Source organism: Mesoplodon bidens (assembly GCF_964165515.1).
Source record: "Mesoplodon bidens genome assembly, chromosome: 16".
NCBI classification, from domain to species: Eukaryota; Metazoa; Chordata; class Mammalia; order Artiodactyla; family Ziphiidae; genus Mesoplodon; species Mesoplodon bidens.
The window spans coordinates 19526636-19548924 of record NC_138173.1 but is presented as its reverse complement, the minus strand read 5'-3'; the positions used below and the strand labels follow the sequence as shown (position 1 = coordinate 19548924).

The 22289-nt window shown below is 34.6% G+C and overlaps 1 protein-coding gene across 1 annotated transcript in view; it reads right to left on the bottom strand.

The window, feature by feature from the left end:
• CRISPLD1 (cysteine rich secretory protein LCCL domain containing 1) overlaps positions 1–22289 on the bottom strand; it is a 44816-nt gene that overhangs the window by 6022 nt on the left and 16505 nt on the right. Inside the window, exons 3-13 of the mRNA XM_081258391.1 lie at positions 12175–12293; positions 11692–11824; positions 10808–10923; positions 9930–10030; positions 8113–8253; positions 7883–7943; positions 7707–7773; positions 7379–7509; positions 5638–5681; positions 5472–5544; positions 2124–2199 (exon numbers count right to left, since the gene is read on the bottom strand). Coding sequence (XP_081114517.1) covers positions 2124–2199; positions 5472–5544; positions 5638–5681; positions 7379–7509; positions 7707–7773; positions 7883–7943; positions 8113–8253; positions 9930–10030; positions 10808–10923; positions 11692–11824; positions 12175–12293 — 1062 coding nt within the window. The remainder of the gene's footprint in view (positions 1–2123; positions 2200–5471; positions 5545–5637; positions 5682–7378; positions 7510–7706; positions 7774–7882; positions 7944–8112; positions 8254–9929; positions 10031–10807; positions 10924–11691; positions 11825–12174; positions 12294–22289) is intronic.

Sequence of the window (22289 nt, the reverse complement as noted above, 5' to 3'; positions counted from 1 at the left end):
TTAATTTTTTTAAACAAACATTTATGTTTCAAGGTGTTTGCCAAATGTCTTATATCATTACGTGCTCTAAGTTCTGTTAAAGCAGGAACTAGGCCTGTCTTGTTCACAGCTTGGCACATGTAAAATTGCTGATGAAAAAATAGTGCATAATTTGCCCAGCTGCTGCCTTCAAGAAACTTAAAAATTAATAAAAGAGGTGGGGAAACAATCATAATGCCTAACAGAATCAGTTAAGTGATAAATAAAAGGAAAAAACAAAGTAATAAGGTTAAAGAAAAGCAACACCGGGCTTCCCTGGTGGTCCAATGGTTAAGAATCCGCCTGCTAATGCAGGGGACACGGGTTCGAGCCCTGGTCTGGGAAGATCCCACATGCCGCGGAGCAACTAAGCCTGTGCACCACAACTACTGAGCCTGAGCTCTAGAGCCCGTAAGCCACAACTACTGACCCCACATGCCACAACCACTGAAGCCCGCGTGCCTAGAGCCCACGCTCCACAACAAGAGGAGCCACTGCAATGAGAAGCCCGTGCACCGCAACAAAGAGTAGCCCCCGCTCGCCACAACAAGAGAAAGCCCGCGCACAGCAACAAAGACCCAATGCAGACAAAACATTTTTTAAAATAAATAAATTTATAAAAAAAAAAAAAAGAAAAGCAACACCATACTTGGGTTAGGAGAACCAGCAATACACTTCACAGAGAAAGTGGCAATTATTCAGAAGGTAAAGAATGACCATGATGTTCACAGAAAAATTAGGAAAAGCATGTTTTCAGAGACAAGAAGATAAGCACAAATTGTGAGGACTACCAAATTAAGATACCAACCCAGGACATTGAAATTGCAGATAAGATACTGCAAACCTGGAGCTAGGAGAGAGACTTAGATTTGGAGAATAATTTTAACGGTAAAGCTGAACTGAAAAAAAAAAAAAAAAAAAAAAAACCTGAACCTGAAATGAATTCACCAAGTGGTGGTAATACTCACATTTCAGGACTCTTCACAATTGTATTTCCATACTATTCTACTGAATAAGTACATCAAGAATATATTTCTTAAATTTCTTTTGGAACTCTTTGGATTAGATATTGGTAGTGGTTTCCAAATGTCTGCCACATAAAATCTAAACTTATCAGCATGTATTTAGACTCTCCAATTACATGTTTCAAGAGCCGGATTCCTCCCTCCATCCCTCACACTAAGTTGGCTGCAGCCCCTTTTAGCTTCAAATCTCACCAGCTCAGATACAAGCAAACCTACAAGTCACGCCCACTTTCAGCTCACTTGCTCTCACTTCATCTCCATGTCTTTGTAGGTGCCATTCACTCCACTTAAAATGTGCGCTAATCCTCTTTACCAACCCACACTTGAAACCTGGATCAGAAAGCACTTATCGGCCCTGAAGCCATCACAGCTAATCTTCCTGGTCCAACCCCAGTCCTGGCATCCATTACAATACACCCTCAACTGGTTTCCTTTTGTATGTATTTTAATGACTACCTGTTTTTGATTCTATGCTACTTGCTAAATGCCCATTTGGCAGTGGAGATATTGTTCATACATTTGACAAACTTTTTTTTTTTTTTTTTTTCTTTTTGCGGTATGCGGGCCTCTCACTGTTGTGGCCTCTCCCGCTGCGGAGCACAGGCTCCGGACGCGCAGGCCCAGCGGCCATGGCTCACGGGCCCAGCCGCTCCGCGGCATATGGGATCCTCCCAGACCGGGGCACGAACCCGTATCCCCTGCATCGGCAGGCGGACTCTCAACGACAAACTCTTAATTATCCAGTTTATACTTCAAGTACTGAAGAACCAAAAGGAAGGTTAAAGAAAAGTAAAATGCCTTTTCCTTCCCAAGGATGCATCCAAGCTATTTCACTTAGTATCTGATATAAGAGATATAGATAGAATATGAAGAAAAACTTAGTCAAGATAAATGATTATGCATGCATATTTGCATATAGATATTTAGTTTTTAGTGTTACTGATGATTGACCTTTCTGAGAATATGTATATCAACACAGAATCTGTTCCTTTTTCTGTATATAAATGTACATATATACATTTAAACACGTGTGCATGCATATAGATAGATACTGAGAGCTGCATAAATTAGGATACTTACATCAGAATAAATTCGAGTTCCAATTACACGAGCATAATGTGGATTTGCCTGCATACAGTTCCGAGGACAGTATACTCTAAAAAATAAATATATACTTACAAATATTAAGTAGCTGGTTATTTCAGTCTTTCTTATTAGTAAGATCATAGACGTGCATACACAAAAGTAAACTCAGCATTCTAAATCCTACTCATTATTTTTTATTGAAGTATAGCTGATGTACAATATTATATAAGTTACAGGTATACAATATGGTGATTCACAGTTTTTAAAGGTTATACTCCATTTATACTTAGTATAAAATATTGGATATATTCTGTGTTTTACAATATATCCTTGCAGCTTATTTTATACCTAATAGTTTGTACCTCTCAATCCTCTACCCCTATATTGTACCTCCTCACTTCCCCCTCCCCACTGGTAACCACCAGTTTGTTCTCTGTACCTGTGAGCCTGTTTCTTTCTTGTTATATTCACTAGTTTGTTGTATTTCTTTTTTAGGTTCCATATATAAGTGATATCATAAAGTATTTGTGTTACTCTATCTTATTTCACTTAGCATAATGCCTTCCAAGTCCATCCATGTTGTTGCAAATGGCAAAATTTCATTCTTTTTTATGATTGAGTAGCATTCCAGTGTATATATACACATTTTTGCCTTCTGAAATAGGTCAATTGTACAATCCCGGCAGTAAGCACAATTGGTTCTGCTTACTTTACCTACTTCCAGCTTTTGGCACAGATGTGTTTCTTTGCTCTTTCTTTTTCTTAAAAAAAAAAAAAAAAAGCCTGGCCAGGAAGCTTTCTAATTTGGGGATCCAAAGCAGAAAGAAACATCAGGAAGTATCTCTCTCTCAGTACCTGGGAATTTGTTACCCAATATGACTGCAGAATTTAGTAAACATATAACTTGGAAAAACTGAATCATTGTCTGCCACAGACATCTCATAGTTTCTTTTCTCTATGTTCACATCTTTGGTATCTCATAAAATTCCATAGCTTTGATTATCATCTACAAACTATTGATTTCCAAATTTATATCTCTAGTTGGGACCTCTTCTCTTAATTCTAAATTTGTATGTCCTACTGCTTACTGAATCTCTCCACGTAGACCTAATAAATATCTCAAATTTAGCATGTTTGAAACCAAATTCCTAAACTTCTCATCCAGTCTGCAAATATCTTTTTTCTGTAGGCTTCCTACAATAAATGTCAACTCCATTATTCAGGTGCTCAGGCCAAAAAAAAAACATTTATTCTATCCTTAACTCCCTTCCTTACCTCAACCTTATATTCAACCCAATTTCTATTCGTTGTACACTCAAATAAAATCAGAACATCCTTAAGCACCTCAATCACTGTTAACTCTGGGCTCTATCTTCCAATACCTAGCTCACTGCAGTAGGCTCCCCTATGATCTCTCTGCTTCCGATTTTGCCCCCTCCAATCTATTTTGCCACACACTTACACTGAAGAATACAAGTCTAATCATATCATTCCTCTGCTCCAAATATTCTAGTGGCTTTCCATCTAATTCAGAACAAGTGACAGGATCCTTACAATAGCCAATAAGCCCTGAGTATTCTGTCTTCCCATTACCTCTCTGACATTATATCCTACCCCTCTTTCACTTTCTCACCCAGCTCCCGTCACACTGGCCTAATGGTTATTCTTCAAACATACAGAATAATCTCATCCTCGGGGCCTTTGAGTTTATCTTTCCCTCTGCATGGAATGTTCTTCCTCCAGATATCCTACTCCCTTCCTGATACTTCAGCTCCTTTTATCAAAGTTTCCAAAAGTTCTTTTATTTAAACATAGGGTCCAATTATCAGTGTTCAGTCAGTCACATGATATTTTAAAAAATTCGCTCCCAGAGTTTAAGAAGCTGCCAAGTGGCACTTATTTAAATTGATTGGCTCTTCTGAATTCAAATACACACACACAAGTACACACACTCATACACTAAAAGGAAATCAAAGCTAAGACTGGAAAAAACATAATTCATTTTACCTAGTAAATCAGAGTCTCAACAAAAAAAACTATATGAAAATCTTTGTTTGATAAAAGTATCAATTATTTTCCAAAAAGTATTCTTAAAAAAAAAAAAAACTTCATTGCAACTACCTTTACCAATTGAAGCAGATCTTCCTCAACACAGTTTTTAAGAAATGGTTACATTTCTTTTTTTTTTTTTTTTTTTTTTTTTTTTTGCGGTACGCGGGCCTCTCACTGTTGTGGCCTCTCCCCTTGCGGAGCTCAGGCTCCGGACGCACAGGCTCAGCGGCCATGGCTCACGGGCCCAGCCGCTCCGTGGCATGTGGGATCTTCCCAGACCGGGGCACGAACCCGTGTCCCCTGAATCGGCAGGCGGACTCTCAATCCCTGCGTCACCAGGGAAGCCCTACATTTCTTATTTAAATTTCATGTTCCTAAAATTTGTATAACACAGTACACTTTAGCACCTAAACCAGAACCACTTAAATATAAGTAATAAATGAATAAGTTTTTATAACTTTGAATTAAAGGGTTGATTTTTATAAAAGATGTCTTCTGTAGGAGGAAGGGTGTCCCCATTGACTATAAAATTTTATTTTTGCATTTGAGAACTGCTGCGCATTCACTGCCCACCCTATGGCGATAAAACCAGCTGGTCCGCCCTTAGGATCATGACGTGCATGCTCTACCTTCACCATATTTAGCACTTGGTCTGTGGAAGGCCAAGATCAGTAGATTCAAACTGAGTTCATTTCTACGTAGGTAAGTTCAGGTCAAAGAAAGACTGCAGGAGCTTTTTGCTTGTCTGAGTTCTAGTCTCTGGTTTTAACACCTTGTTATATATCTGTGAGAATGTAGATAGTGATCTAGTAAACATTCCTTCATCTACAACTTCCCTTATGCTTTGAATAAAAATGCTGACACATTTTAACAGTACCTGCCTTTACATCTAATCATAGGGAAAGGGGCTGCTTGGCCCTGATGTAATCCATTAAAGAGTCATGCAATGACCAGACAAGTGCCTGACGTGTGTAACTTGTAACTTACTGGGTGGCCAAGCTTCATACAGCTGTAGGGGAATGAACATGTGATTCTTTCTTTTAAATGCTAAAATAAAGATTTTCGTAGAGACAAAAAAAAAAAAAACCCACATTTTTTGGAGAAAGTACGCTAGGAGTGCCTAGAGTGCGTGCGGTTTGCGGTGCCCATTGCTCCCTGATGCTAGCAGTTCAAGATCATACATCTTCTGAGTCCTAGAGACACTGGAATCTCAGGCAAAAGCAGTTATCCAGGGTAAAAGGCCCCCTGTTCACAGGTTAAAAATGAAGGAGAAAATCTAGAAAACTGTACCTTGGGCAATGTGAAGCAGGCTTATGAAAAGGACAGAGCTGTTCCACAGTCGTTTCACAAGTGACAGCCTGAACTGAAGAATTCAAACACAAAACAATAAGCAAATCCTTTAGGAAGAATAATGTGCAAGAGAGTGGTAAGAAAATAAGACGAAAAAAGTGCTAACCTGTTACTTTAGAGACTGTGAAGGAATTAGCAGACTGATACTTGCTGAAGATAAAAACATAAAAATTTCAATCATCAACATCTTGCATCACCATCAACATAAATTCTTATATTTTTAAGTCTATGAATATTTTATTTTTCTTAAACTTTCTTATTTAAATATCTAGACATGTAGCAGTATAAGAATTAATCATCTGTTTTATGCTAAATTCACATTACCTTCAAGTATGAGCCAAATAAATACCATTCTTGATATCAGAGAAAGATCTCTTTTCATTATCAATCTCAAAAACTTATATATAACATCATAAAATAATACACATTTGTATCTATCTATTTGTTTCCTATTAAAATTAAAACTCTCAATGTACTCATTCCCTGTTACCACAGAACCAAACAAAATAATCTTTCAAAATAGTCAATACAAGGCAGTGTAAAAAGACTACTAAATAATAAGTACCTTAAAGGAATACGCATCATTCATTTTTTTGTTCCCCCTAGTATCTAGTAAAATGTCTACAATAAATGAATGAATTCCTCCTTCATGTTTTATTAAAAAGAATATAAAAGAATATAAGAATAGGTATTTTAATTGGTTTATCTATAACCAGGCTTTCATAAAAAAACATCTATTGCAAAAGGTAATGCTTATTTGTGATGGTACTTTAATATGACACACACACATTTCAAGAGAGTTTATATAATAAACAATTTAAAAAACAAGTTAAAAGAAAAAGGTAAATAATAGGAAATAAATGTTCTTTAATGCAACACCCAATGTTTGGCTTACCAAAGCTAAAAACTAATATTTATTATTTATTAAAGTAAGTATTTGCTGAGTGAATAAATTAATCAATAAGTGTTTCTGTAAAGCTTTTACTTAAGAGATTAATCACTAACGGTTAAAAATCACACATCAGGCCTTTGAATAAAATTGTATACAGACGGCATCATTCCACCTATTTACAAGGATTCTTAACAAATTCTTTCTTATTATTATGAATCTATACTGTGGAGTTTCATGCAATTGTTCAGTTACAAAGGAAGGGAGACTATCATATTTCCTAAGAAAAGGCATTCCATTATGAGGTTCAATAATGTCTATTATTTTACATAGGAGAAAGAGAAACTACAAAGATATTTCAAAAGCCTACATTTTTCTACTTTCTATAGAGTATATATGAAAATATGTTGTTTTATAATAATACATTTAGTATATTTAATATGACAAACATTTCAAAAGTTAATCAATGCTTTTATGTTGGGTCAAATTACATTTTAACAGACAAAAGAAAGGTGACATAGTGTATTACATATTTAGAGACTTTGCAAAATGCTCTTTTACCTAGTAATCTATCTTATTAACAAAGTTACTGCTGCATGAAATAAATAATTCTCCCAAACAGGGCAGGAAGAATATGCAAATCAATTAGCCTTCTCAGGCACTTTTTATCATAGCTGAAAAATGTATTGCTTCACAATGGGAAAAACTATAAATTTGTACATTCTTAATGAAAGTAGAAAATTTAGAGTTTTAGCATGATCTTTATAAGCAAAAGGGTTCAACTTTGAATTCAGATACTTTTCCTTCTTTTTGCCCATGGAAATTATGTAGTTGAAATGAACCTCGAAAATTACCTTCTCTCTTTATAAACTAAATTCTTCTATGCTTTGCTCTAAATGAATGTAACTTATTGTTACAACTTAAAATCTCTGGTCCAAAAGATTATTTAGGTACTTACCCAATTGTTTGAACACCATTTCTATTGGATTTGATAAAATAATGTTTTCTTCCTTGTCTAGTGATATCCACCCAACCACCATCATTGTCTATTATACCATAATGAATTGCAGCTCTACAGATGCTGGATTGCTGGGAGAAAAGGAAGGGACAAAAGGATGTTAAAATGATAAGAATTCTGAATAGGATACAACTCGTTACTATGTATGACTTTAAACAATTCTGAACAAAATAGCTATACATATATAAATTGTTATTTTTCCCATTAAAAAATCAAAATATTATATGAAAGGATCCTATCCTCAAATAATGACATTTATAATACTTACCATTTCATAATGTACACTGCCAATAACTTTAGCTTTACTATCCAAACAGCCAGCAGGGCATTCATATCTAAATAAAAGAAATGGGGAACAAAATTTAGCTTCTCTGAATGTCCATATAAAATGAAAATATTTTTTATATCTTGCCAGTTAATTTTGAGAGTAATCATAAATATTACCTATTGCAGGTTGTGCCTTTGCACTGGTCTCTTAATCTTATTTCGCAAGAAACAATTTGAGCTAAAATTTAGAAAATAATAATAAGTTAGATGATGCAACAGCTGCTCTAATTCATCCCATACAGTCTAACGCCAAGTTTTTGCCATTCTAAAACTGTTCAGATTAATAAAATAGAGTTGAATATGCCAGCAATGTAAACTTCAAAATGTAAATAATGCAGAGATCTTACACATTTGCTGTGTGCTTATGACTTCGTTTCTGTTACTATCATCTGCTATTGTCCGGATGTGGGTGTCATGGACTTGTGATTGCTGCCGTTCAATTTCATTTGTTTCTTCTTCTTGAGGAGGGTAATAGCTATCTGATCCTTCTGTTAGAGAGAATAGATTTAAGAAATATGAATCCATCTTAAATGTGCACAAATTACAAATGATACACATTTATATGCCTGTTTAACACTGAAAGCTACTAGAAAAATCAGTACTGTATATTGGCACAGGTTTTGGCTTAAGGTGGTGATCTTACATACTGCATTGGAATAAATAAAACAGAGGCATAAACCTTTGAGCCCTTGACTCATTTATGCTAACATTAAATGGAATCATTTCTAAACTTTGCTTTTATTTTAAAGTGGTATCAGTGATTACCTTTCATAATGACATCGTGAGGTCTACACAGTGATCTAATGAAGTCGGGCTTAGTGAATTTGAATTTGTTTTCTCAAATGAAATCATATTTTCAAGAGGATAACACTTAAAATTTTCAAAAGGATCACATTTAAAATTCTCCTGAAAGGAAATTCAGACAAAGAAGGATTGACATGCCCTTGTTATTTACCACAATATCAGTTTCCATGGAAAGGTTTCTATTGCAGAAAGAAATTCAATGTGCAGAAATTTAAACTTAACAATGGAAAATATGCAAACTTTGAATGTAATATTTTTTCCAGGTTGGCTTGTATTAAGGGCTTGACAGGGGCACATTTTGGAAATGTGGTTATTTGCATGTATGTCTAAGAATTCAGAATCTAGAAAAAGGAAGTAGGAATTCAGAGGAAAGTCAGCTTTAGCAAGACAATGTGGTCATTGACAATGGAGCAAGCAGGGAGGAGGTTTGGAAAACAGACTCAGGCACAATGAAAAAAGCTTTCAGGAATTAAAAATGGCTCATATTACACAGTGAACTATATGCTTACTTCTTGTCTACTTATTATAGCTAGTGAGCACTCAATCATTAAGGAAAAAAGATACCTCTTTATAAGTACTGAAAAGTGGCTGTATTTACACATATTTTCTAATACACTTGGTCTGCATTAATCTTCATTTAGTCATCATTAAGAACAAAGTAGTACAAGAGTGTAAAAATGTTTGTTCACTTGGATGCCCAATAAAAAGCATGACTTTCACAAAGCTTTGTCAGGTAAGTTTTATCTTCATGTGTTACAAAAAGGACATCATATTTATATTTATTTTTGAGGACATCCAGTACATTTGAGACAGTATTTTTTGCAACAGTTTTATAATACTATTATATATTTTTGTTGTTGTTGTTGTTGTTATTTTGGCATGACAAATTGTATACTCTGCAGTAAGAAGCAGAGAATTAGTATAATTCATTGGGCATGGTTCAATAAGATTCATGGATAGGTATTTAGGCAAAAACTCTTAAAGTGCTTAAAATAAATTATGTTAAACTGCTAAATTCTTCAGAAATGATGACATTTATGGAAATAATTCTAGTCAACACTATATCAAGATAGCTTTTAAGAATGAAAATATACTTGTCACTCTGGGATAATTTCAAAGTAGAATTAAGTGGTTATCTGGAAAAATCATGAAACTTTCCTTTAAATACATGTTGGTGTAATAGACTTATTAATATTATAAATTAAAAAAATATTTTAAATGACTTCTAAATATTTGAAATAGAGTTCTAGAAACTTTTCATGTAATAATTAAATGTGCTTTTGGCTTTCAAACACATATTAATGCAGAAGTTGGATGAAAATATAAATCAAACTGACTATTACAACACAATATCACATACCTTTGTAGCACAGATTTTCTCTACAGCCTCCTCCAAAACTAGGCGGGCAAGCAGAACAGGGCCGGCCATGTTTGTAGGGGGCATGGCCCCACCAGTTTCCCCTTAAAAAGATAATCCACTCCATTAAGAGGTGGTCTATTTTTAGTTTTTGAGAAACTCCATACTATTTTTCCACAGTGGCTGCACTAATTTACATTCCCACCAACAGTGGACAAGGGTTCCCTTTTCTCTACATAGTCACTAACATTTGTTATTTATGTTCTTTTTAATGATAGCCAATCTGACGGATGGGAAGTGATATATCATTGTTACTAAGTTTAAACATACACTGCTACCTCATTCTTTTGAAAATATTCTAAATAATACGTTATATATATTGCTAAAAACTGAAAAACCAAACTTCTGCAAAACACTAACCTCTGCTATGGAATATTCATCTATATCCCATTTGTTTTAATAAAAACAGATTTTAGACGCAGACTTGACCCTAAGTTCAGTTGTACAGTATTTTCAATGTAATTATTTGAAGGGTCTTTACATAGGTGAAAATACATTTCTCAGTCTATAGTTTCTCATCTCTAATAAACCAAAATTATTAAACATTTACACAATATAGTAGTGCAGTAAATAAAACTGAAGCCCTAAAAATATGATTCCTATCTTTACAAAGATTATATTTTCAATTTTCATATTCCTTTTAAGCACCAATTTTACACAACAGGCAACCATAATTGTTGCCATATGACATAAACTCAGTTAAGACAATGCACTTTACTCAATAATACACACTGAAAACAAAGAAAAAAATCAAGAATATAAAGTTATTTTTATGTTGTTAAGAAATACTTACATATGAAAGTAGTATTTTGTTTACTTACTTTGGGGAATAATTGCACACCAAGTAGACAGCTTTAGGCCATATCTGCCCCCAAATGTTCATGCTATGGCACAAATTAATGGCACAGCCTATTCTGCTACTTGTTGCCCACACCACCTACATTAGAGAAAAGAAAGGCTTAGAAAAAGTAGGCTGAGATGAAGTAAGACAACAACATATCTGAGAGAAAATGCATAAAAGTGAACTGGAGAACCAACAGTTACTATTCAAAATGAAATGAGGCAATGTGACATTTTCACTGTGCCACTGGCTATCAGGGAGTCCAATACTGATCTTAATCTTGTCCCATGCAAAGGCATACAGAACCATTTGCTTTATAGTCACTAATAATCAGTCATAGAAATTCTAGAAACTCAGATCTGTAGTGAGCTTTATCTAGTCAAATCTGCCTTTTGTTGTTTGATTTAGAAGTTTTAGAACATGTCCAATACCCAATCCAAACACTGAAAATTTAAAAACATGATAAATGCTGCACACATGTGAATATTGAATGTCATGGTGAATAAAACCATATTTTTATTTTTTGAAAATAAAAAAATTGACATCTGAATTTGAAGATGGTAAATTTCTTCCCATTTGCATTCATTGGGGTCATATTAAAGTATTTTATATGTAAAATCATTGAAATAATATTTTTAAGGAAATGCCTGTACTTTTTTGATAATTATTCTTATTGTTTATAAAAATTTATATGTGTGTTCTACATAAATCAATATTAATATATTTTTAATAAACATATAAATGACATAAGGAAGGCAAATGTTCAGTATCCTAAGTTCTCCCACCCACACACACACACAAAAACTTTGTTAGTTTACACGAACTCAAATTAAATGAATGAAGTGTAATATACCCAAAACATACCTGTGTATAATGAGTACATACAGGACCAGAACATCTGAATGGACAATACGGGTTGCATTCATGTTCATATGGGTAGCTAAAGTCTCTGACTTCATCATACCATGCTTGTACGTGAAATGTTGGGGGCCTATATCTATTTGAAAGAAAATAACCACAAAGATCAAGTAAGGCTGGAGAAAACATAAAACCAAATATTGCCAAAAAGATTGATGAAGTTTGGTAGAGAGGCAGTTTTGTGTAACTTATTAATATTAAATACTTTTGCCCTTTACATCACTAATATATCAATTACTTGAAACAAAAATAAGTTTAAAATACTACTGATCATTCTGGTATGATATTTATTTTTTCTTATTTGTCTTGGTGTGACTGCTTGTTTTCCTTTTAGGCACTAAGCCTTTGAAAACTTACACTGATGAATTAGTAAGTATTTCATTTCAAGCTCTTATGTTTTCAGAAACAAGAAGTTGTATTTTAAGCTACCTTCCCCAATGTGCTCCCAAATTCTGTCCAATTGATGGAAGCATGCTTGCAGGTCCATGTTCCCACAAACAAGTTTCAGCCCAGGATTCTGCAGATCTTTCCAGTTCTATATCCCATGTCTATAATTCAAAACAAAAACAAAATACAGACACGAAGAGATAATGTATATATAGAGTTTGGATATTTCTTTAGAATATAGTGTTACTCAGTTCTTATGTTTTCTCCCTTCTTCTTTGCAAAGTCAGCATCTTAGTCTGGGTTCTCTCCATCTCTCATATAGATTTTTGCACTAGCCTCCTAATTAATCTCCTTTCATCCACCTCTCATCCCTCCACTCTGCTCTACAAGTGTTTAGAATTACCTAAGTGGACACAAATATGCTTAAGTGAACACAAATACGCTTAAGTGATTCCTCTAACCGCATCCAACAAATCTGTGTATACTGTTCCCTGTCATAAAACATGTTATTCCTTGCTTTTGCTGGAATCGTTTCCTCTGCCTAAGACTTCCTTCTCCCAATTATTTGTCAGACAGGCTCTAACTCTTACTTCACAATCCAGCTTTATGTAATACATTCTTGACACATTTTCAGTTCTCTTAGAAGTAAGCTATTCCCTACTTTGGGCTCTTAAAGCTTTGTTATGCTCCTTTGTTTAGCAGCTATTACACAGCCGTGTTAGTATTCATCTATATGTCTCTTTCATAGGACTGTGAGTTGCTTGGGGGCAGTTATTTAACTCACGCTGGTATCTTCGGCCTATTATCTGTGTCTGCCACATGGCAAGGTGGTTAATAAACATTTGCTCAATACATGAATGGTTAATGAATCTGTATCCTATAAAATATAAATGCATTTTTGTGTACAAAATTCAATAATATTAATTCATATTTTAAAAATAATTCATAAAACGATATTTAAAATTATAAAATTATTACTGAAATAATTTCATATGTCCTGGGTTTAATATTCAATTTGTTAATTTGAAAATCAGGCAGTATAGTGAGTGTGGTGGTAAAAACAAAGAGTTGGATAGAACTGGACTCAATATTGGCACAATTACAGGATTCTCGGCATGTTAAGAGGGTAGAAAAATAGTCCTGGAACTAGGAAACGAGGACACAACCTAAGGTGATAGCAGTGAGACTGGAGAAAAGCAGACAGTCTGAAATAATGTTTAGGAATTTAAATTCGTAGAAGTTGATGGATGACTGAAGGTAGGTGGTGAGGGGAAAAAAAAAGGGTGAAGACTGATGAGGTTACCAAACTGTGAGAAAGAAAAACAGAAAGAGAAATAGATTGTTGTAATAGAAGTGTATGTCTATTCACTTCAATGCATATTTCAAGGATGATGTGTGAGGTGTCTGTGACACATGCAGTATATATGTCAAGTAGAAAGTGGAAATAGATGACTGGGGTTCTGGGGAAAGAAATACACTCTGAAGATATGGATTTTGAAGTTATTCACTCAGAGATGAATTTCTTCAGGAAGATGATATAGAATGAGAAAAGAAATGAAAAGAAAATTCTGGGGTTATCAAAATTGAAGGGGAGAAAAAACAATGAGTTAGTAAGATGAACTAGGGAAAATGGAATCAGAAAGGCTAAGGGAAAACTGAAAGAGGATTAAATTATAAAAGTGACAGGACAAGAGATTCCAGGAGAAGAGAGTGGGCAATTAAGGTCAAATGTTACAGAGAAGTCAAGGAAGATGAGGTCTGCTAGGTGCTAATTCATTGTTAAGAGCAATTTCAGATCTGTCCTAGGCAGAAAATCACAGCACAGAAGGTTAATAAGTGACTGGAAAGAGAAAGTGGAGAGGCAAGTGGGAGTTACTTGGTTAGTACTTTAGAACGAAGAAGAAAGACGAGCAGAAGCCAAAAAAGATTTGATGCCAGGCTCTAGAGAGAATTTTACTTTCTTTGATTTTTAAAGGATGGAAGAAACCTAATCATGACTATAGGCCAAATGGACAAGACAATAGAAAGAAGCACCAAAAAAAAAAAAAGTATGTGTGGGGAAGGGAAGTTTCTTCACTCTTCATATAATCTTTTTATATTAAACATTCCTCCTCATTCACTTGTGGATCTGAAATACATAAAATCATGCTTTCAAAGCCAAAAAGTAAAATGTATACAAAATTAGGGTAAGTATATTTTTGTTATAGTGCATCTTTATTATCTAGCAAAAGCACACACAAAAAAAGTATATTTACATGCCACTAAAATAATTAACAGCAGCAAAAGTATCCGGTTTTCATAAAAACTTGAATTTCACTTTGAATTAATATCAAATGTTCAAGATGACTGATTCTGTGATACTGACATCAATACATATTTATCAGGTAAGCACTTTATTCGCCAAATACAAGCATACTATTAATTAAATTCATTACTTAAGTTAGACCTAATTTTTATAATTACATATTATGTAATATGCAAAGGCATAATTCAACTTGCTGTCATTATATCCCCAGACAAATTAGGTAAGAAGCAAAGAATTTGGCTGAAATCCCAGAAAATGAGTAAGATGCTGATTTCCTTTTGTTTTCAGAAGGTTGGAGAGATGGTCATCTCTCAAAAGCAAACATGTTCCCAAGTAGAGTTCCCTGGAAAGTAAGTTGTCCTTAAGAGACAATCAAATTTTTGTTTTCAATCTTGGAAATCAGGTTCTCATATAATACTTTAGTCATAAGCATAGTGAAACTATACTTATCCACAGGTTTCTAATCTAGCAACATAGCAATCTCATAGTCAAAGAGCAGCCGGGAACCAGAAGAAAAACGTAAACATTCCTAGATGGAAAAAAAAAAAAAAAAAAAAAGCCTTGAAACCACTGGGATGGTTTTAAAACACTCCTTCCACAAAGGGTGGAGTTGAATTCCCTCCCCTTCACTTCAATTTAAGCTAGATAGTGATTCCCTTCCAACAAACAGAATGGCGCTGTGAGACTTCCCAAGCTAGGTTAGGAAATAATACAGACTCTATCTGATTCTTTCTCTTTTAAAGACACACATCTTAAAAGACCTGAGTCAAGAAATTAGGAGTTCAGCTATCCTAAATACGTAGCTGAAAAAAATAAGATGGAGAGACCACACAGAGACAGACAGAGATGCAATAGGAGCTCCCACTGTCTGAGTTTTCCTAACCCAGTCAAGAGATCTGTGAGTTTGCACATCCAGGTCACTGCAAACAAGTGAGAGACCCAGAGCAAGAAACCCCACCAAGGGAGTCCTTAAGGCCCTTACTCAAGGTCAATTTAGTCTTGTTTTACACACAATTCTACAACCTTAGATGTCAGTTTTTCTTACGAAATTGAAGATGGATCATTTTTAGAGAAGATATACAACCATTTCCAAATTCACAAATATGCTGTATTTCCAAAGTCTGTTTATATATCTGTTGTGTAGAAACTGGAAAAAAAATCTAAGACATATCATTAAAATGCTTTAAGCTATGTTTTCTTATTTGTAAAATGTGTCAGTTGAGATAGAAGATAACTCAGGTCCCTCTGAGTTATCAATTGTTGAGTATATATTATGGATAAGTTGTTTTATAGCATAACTTGTCTTCTATTTAATCCATTAAAAATGGGGGGTGGAGCATATCAAATTAACTATGATAATATTAAAATAGGGACATATATTATTTTAATATAAGAACTGAGGCAGAGGGCCTGCAACTAAAATTTGCTATCAATATTTAATAAATATTAGTTAGTGACAATTTTAAAAGTAATTACTTGAAAAATCTAATGAAGCATTGGTGTTTAGGGCAAGTTCAATTATACAAATCAGGGCTTCCCTGGTGGCACAGTGGTTGGGAGTCCACCTGCCAGTGCGGGGGACGCGGGTTCGAGCCCTGGTCCGGGAAGATCCCACATGCCGCAGAGCAACTGGGCCCCTGCGCCACAACTATTGAGCCTGCTTTATAGAGCCTGCGAGACACAACTGCTGAGCCCGCGTGCCACAACTACTGAGGCCCGCACTCCTAGAGCCCATGGTCCGCAACAAGAGAAGCCACTGCAACGAGAAGCCTGCGCACAGCAACGAAGAGTTGTCCCCGCTTGCCACAACTAGAGAAAGCCTGTGCACAACAATGAAGACCAAAGGCAGCCAAAAATAAATAAAATAAATAAATTAAAAAATAATAATAATACAAATCAAGTACATCCCTTTTATACAAATCACTGAAAATATAGCTGTCCTGTAAGAAATACTATCATTTAACATGACAAAGCATGGAATGTATATTTTTATGCTACAACATAATGTTTTAAGACTGGCAATAATTCATACCCATCCCATTTAAATGCAGGTTACTCTCTATACATTTCTATTTAAATTCTATATTGCAAATTAAGTCAAGATGGCCTAACCGGCTTCATTTTTTCTCTCTGAACTATTCACCCAGGACTAATTTAAAGCCAAGCCACACTTAAAATTACCATTTCTTTATAGAATGGGTACTTGAGGTGTGCAGAAATAAAAATCACTCTATTTTCCATCTACATAAGTAAGCCGCTCCTTCTGAGAACATAGTAAAGTTTTTAACTGAAGTTTTATTACTAAAAGAAACATTTAGAATACTATTAACGTACTTTGTCTCCAGTGACATTTTTCGACCATTTCACCATAGTGGCTCTATCATTTCCTCTGTGTGTGTACATAAGAAACCTTAAACCTTGACAAAGCACTTTCAAAAGTAAACCTAGAAACATATAGTAGTTTTAGCACTAAAATACTGTTCGTAAAAATCAAAAATTATGCGGCTAGACATGTACAGAAAATTCCATTGACTGCTATCGTTTGTGAAATATGGTGGGCATACACAATTCATATTCCTATCAGAATACTTGTTATCCTATTATAATAACAGTCAATGACAGTTGCAAATCACTCAGGATTGTAGTTTTTAATAGAGTTAATATTGCTAGCTTACCAGAAGTTGTATCCCTATACATTAGGCAAAAACAGTCATTAGTAATATGACTCTTTCTTTCTCTTTGATATTGAGAATAGCTTCTCTCTTACAAAGGATTAAGTATTTTCAAATATATTTTTTGACTATTGTAAATTTATAACTCTTTCCAGATTTACATAATTTTAAAATTCATGTCCTGGAAATCACTGACTCTTTATAGCATCAAAATTATTATTGTAGGACATTAAACAAGAGTTGAAAGCCAATGTTAATTAGTCACTATGAATTTGTCTGAAGACCATTTTTTTAAAACTGAGGCTTCAAAAATATTAGTATACAAAGCTAAAGTGAACAGTAGACTCTTTTTCAAATATAAGTCAAACATTAATCTGAACTTTTTAATGAATTATTATTATTTTAGATTGCATTAAAGCACATGAAGTAAAGTTTTGTGATATTATCTGCTTGATGCAAATTTGTGTAATTATACATAAATCCTCAAAGATCAGAGGTAGGGATAGAGATAATGCAAATCCCTTTATCCACAAAGGTATGGATAAGCACTTCTTGGTGAAGGTATCATGATAATTAGTCTACCAAAGGAAATACACTAGGTGACACTGAAGCTGTGAAGTAGTTTATTTTATATAGTTAGGTTCAGCAATGAAAAAATATATGCATAAACAAGGAAATTTTAACAGGAAATTGACCAGCATGATCTGATACCTTTAAATGAACAGAGAAATAATCTCCTGACTGGAAACTCTCACATAATTTAATAACTGTTCAGTGTCATTCTAAGCAGGGAGAAATAGGATTGCAAGATTTTCTACCATTCTCTAGAAATAATGTTTTAATTCATTACAACTTTTTGCAGAATTGATACAGCTTTACTGGATTTCCAAGATAAATGCAAAAAAAAAAAAAAAAGTCTTTGACTATCTTACTATTAGGTATCTTAATTAAATGGCAATTAACACCAGTCCATGAAACAATTTGAAATTTAATATGGACTTTTAAAATATGCATTGCTCTCTGGCAAAGTAATAACATCAAAGCACAGTGGTGTTGAAAATGCAGTTACACTGGAAATCCAGATCTAGGCTGAAAGCTCTGGTCTTACCTTCCTACTAAAAATGATAAATAACAATGAAATTATTTTTAAAAACTATATAAGCATTTGCAATAAAATTTGAAAATGAATCCCACAAAGATTTGTCTTTTTAGACATATACATGTCATATACATATGCATACAGAAAACCACCCTCATGTCTCTAAGCCTACCTCAGTTCTCAGCAGTCACTGGCTGTCAGAAGTAATGATACCATTCCAGCTTCCCATATATTGAAAATACCTTTGATTATTGAAAATACTCTTTCCTTAAGGCTATGTCTTCTAGACATATTCAAGCAAGGTCATTAATGATAAGTGTTTCTTTCATTTTTTTTATATAGACAGAGATAAAACTAAGCTTGCACTTGTTCCCATTATTCAAACTAAGGTTAATTAAAATACATGATACCCCCTGGAAGAGTCTTCTTTCCCATTTAAATTGTGTACTTTCAAATTTATCTCTTTGATTATGTCAAGTGTGGCTTCTGTTTCCTTGTCTCTGACATTAGTAAGCTGGAGTAAGTCTCTTCAATTCCTTTTAGCTTTAAAATTCTATTATTTTGTACTTATAGTCTCTTCTAGAGTGCCCCGTATTGCTTGTAGAATCCCATGAAAACTTTCAAACATAAAATAATATTTCTGATGACAAGAGGGGTTATTTCTTAGCTAAGAAGAAAAAGTTGATTTGTGATTTTCAAGACTGCAAAGCCAAGAAGGTTTCAAATCTTCTAATTATGAGCCTAGAGGAGAACTGTTTTCGAATCACCTCTATTGGAGAAAGTTTTAATATTGTCCAAAACAGAGAAATACAACTGAAAACCTTCCATAAAACTTCCCAGTAAAACTTCAACATAATTGAATAAGACAAGAAGATATTCTCAGTAAAAAGTTCAAAATGGGTCTCTCTTCAGCTTAGTCCTGAAAACCCAATGGTAAAACCTTTGAAATAAGGCACAGACTTCCACACGTAATTTTTCTACGCAGCTAAAAGGAACACCAGGATTTTTCAACCAGCTCATGAATATAGAAGCAGTTGAAGAAAATCAAAGACATATAGAGCTATCTCTTTCTAAACACCACCTTTAAAAGATAATTCTTGTCCTGTCATACCTTCTGGAAAAACAGGTTTGTAAATATCCATCATATGTCACAACATAAATCCCTCCCAAATCACTGTTGTTTTCCTACTTAAACCAGAAAGTGCAATCCCAAAATCTTATGAAATAAGCTGTCAGTGTTATCCTCTCAATAGCAATAACTTGATCTCCAGGAAAGAATTTGTTTTTCTACGGAAGTAACACATTTGACGGTTCACAAAACTTCAGATTCAAATTCCAAAAATAATGCCTCATTATAAAATCTTAGCCACCTTCTTTTCTTCCCAATGGTGGAATTATCAGAACTATAACAAAGAAATAGACATCAATGAAATCAATTAATCAATCATTCAATCTACGCTAAAAGAATGTATGAGGTTTCTGTGACAAAGTCATCTGGTATAAAAAGCACTATGGAAAACAGTAGTAGTACATTCCTTACAACTCAGATATTACCTCAGGTGTTTAACTTCTCTGCTTCACCTGCATTGAAAAGACTGTAGTTACAGGGAAAATGCACGAGACTCAGATTTCAAAGGGAACACCTGTGTTTCAGGACATAGAGGCTTTGCCAGGTACTGAGAAAGTAGCAGCATTACCTCAGGGCAATGCACATATTAGGGTCTCCTGGAAATTACAGAGACGCGAGGCAGATGCGGCAGAGTTTTACTTAAAATCTACTTCAAAACAAAGCCTTCAAAGTCTTAAAAAAGATAATTTAGGGAATTGCCACTTCCTTTTACTAAAATTAAAATAATTTTTGGAACGGAAATTTAATGTGTGGATAAACTGACAAGATCATTTTAATTAAACCCATTGTTTCAATATTATACAGATAGACTGAATGCATGGTGTAGGGCAGATTGTCTTTGTGAGGCAGCCTAGACATTAATTCAACAAAATCTTTACATTTCTACAGAATATCTGCTGATTCATCTCTCACGTCCCTGCCAAGGCCCTCTCAAGTCTGGCTATAACTTACCTACCTCACTTATAACCCACTCCTCAACATGCGTCCTCTACTGCTGGCTCTCTGGAATGTTAAAGTGCCGGTAAATCATCAGGAGATCTGATTCTGACTTGGTAGGTGAGGAGAGAAATCAAGTTATGACATTTCTAACACTGGTGCCAGAACCGTAAACTGAATACTTCAAGAAGCAAGGCTCTAGTACCTGTCTGTTCATATTTCTCGGTCATTGAATCCATCAGAAATTTTCCCCTACAGGACTGTTCTTTCTTTCCTCCCCTCCTTAGTTACTTAAACTTTATCCTTTCACCAAAGTCCTGCTCACAATCACTCTCCTTTCAACCACAATACATACTCCATTTATCTCACCCTCCTCTGAACCTTCTTAAACATATAATTTACCAATTACTGTGTGTTCTCCTAGATCTGTTTCTACTACTTTCAGTCTTAATTCTCAAACTAGAATTTTAAATCAAAAACTGTCTCATGGGCTTCCCTGGTGGTGCAGTGGTTGAGAGTCCGCCTGCCGATGCAGGGGACACGGGTTCGTGTCCCGGTCCGGGAAGATCCCACATGCCACGGAGCGGCTGGGCACGTGAGCCACGGCCGCTGAGCCTGCGCGTCCGGAGCCCGTGCTCCGCAACGGGAGAGGCCACAACAGTGAGAGGCCCGCGTACCGCAAAAAAAAAAAAAAAAAAAGAAAAGTGTCTCATAGTTTTTCTGTGTTTTCCTAATGTCACCTAATATACTTGGCTATGTTGCCAGTATGTACTCATCGATTATCTCTAGCCTCAGCTGGCCTGTCCTGGGCAATAACTTAGATCAGAGATACAAGAACCTAAATTCCCTGCATCAAACACGCATGTGTGATATAAACTCAGGTGAAAGGGTGTTCATGATGTACCTAGGCTAAAGAAAAGGTAATTCTTGAAAAGTTGAACTCGGATTATTTTTGTAAAGGACATATATTTCTATCTTTGTATTGACTTTGTGATAAATTCAACACTATAATGCTTTCATTATGTTTGTTGTCATTTAGGAGAGAAGTAGTTAATCTTCAAGACTATATTCTGAATGTTTAAGGAGACCTCAAAGGAGACTTGAGAAAGTACAGTACCACCTATCAGTTATTTAAGTCTTCATCTACAAATATTGAGCCAATTTATATAAATGAGGACTTATGTTTGAGTTTATTTATAGCTCATAAATTTAGATAGATATATGATTAATCTAAAAGTCAAGCCTAAAATATGCATGCTAGGAAAGATAAACTTTCATAATAAATCCCTCTGCATGCATTAGTTCATATATATAAATAGCAAACTGAAAGTAACAAGTTTTGCAAGTAAATAAAATATTAATTGCTTTTATTTATTGTACTTGGGGATGTCTTTTTAATTTTCAAAAAGAAAAAAGAGATAGGTTAATGAATGAAAACTTCTTTTTGGAAAAATTAGTAAAAGATAAAGTTTATGGACAAATAGAAACCAAAACCTAAAATTTAACACCATTACTTCAACTTAAACCAAAGGCTAATATAAGAAACATTTAAATGCATATGTTTACATGCTTTTAATGAAACTGCTATAGTAAGTTGCTCATTGTTCCTATATTGGGAATTCTGTGTTAAGTTTTCACTAATAATTCCTGCTTCAAGAACGATAAATTATTATGCTTCCAGTCATTGAGAGCTATGTAAACCATATGGTCTCCTGTTTTCCTTGGCTGCTAGGAAACTCAAAGCTGGTTTAGTAACCATAGCATGCTCAATCAGATGTTTAGGTGTCCCTTAGGAACTTGCCTATACATTTGTCTTCAACAACTAAACAATGACTAAGAAGATGATGTAAAAAAAAATACGGTTTACCAAAGTCTTTATTTGAAAATTTGAGAAAGAATAGTGTGTTAAATATTCTTCATTTTTTCCCACAGTCATGCTCAGCCACTTGCTGCCATACTCTATGTTCCAAAACGCTCAACTCTACATCCTGAGTTACTTCAGGCTCTCTTGGCTCC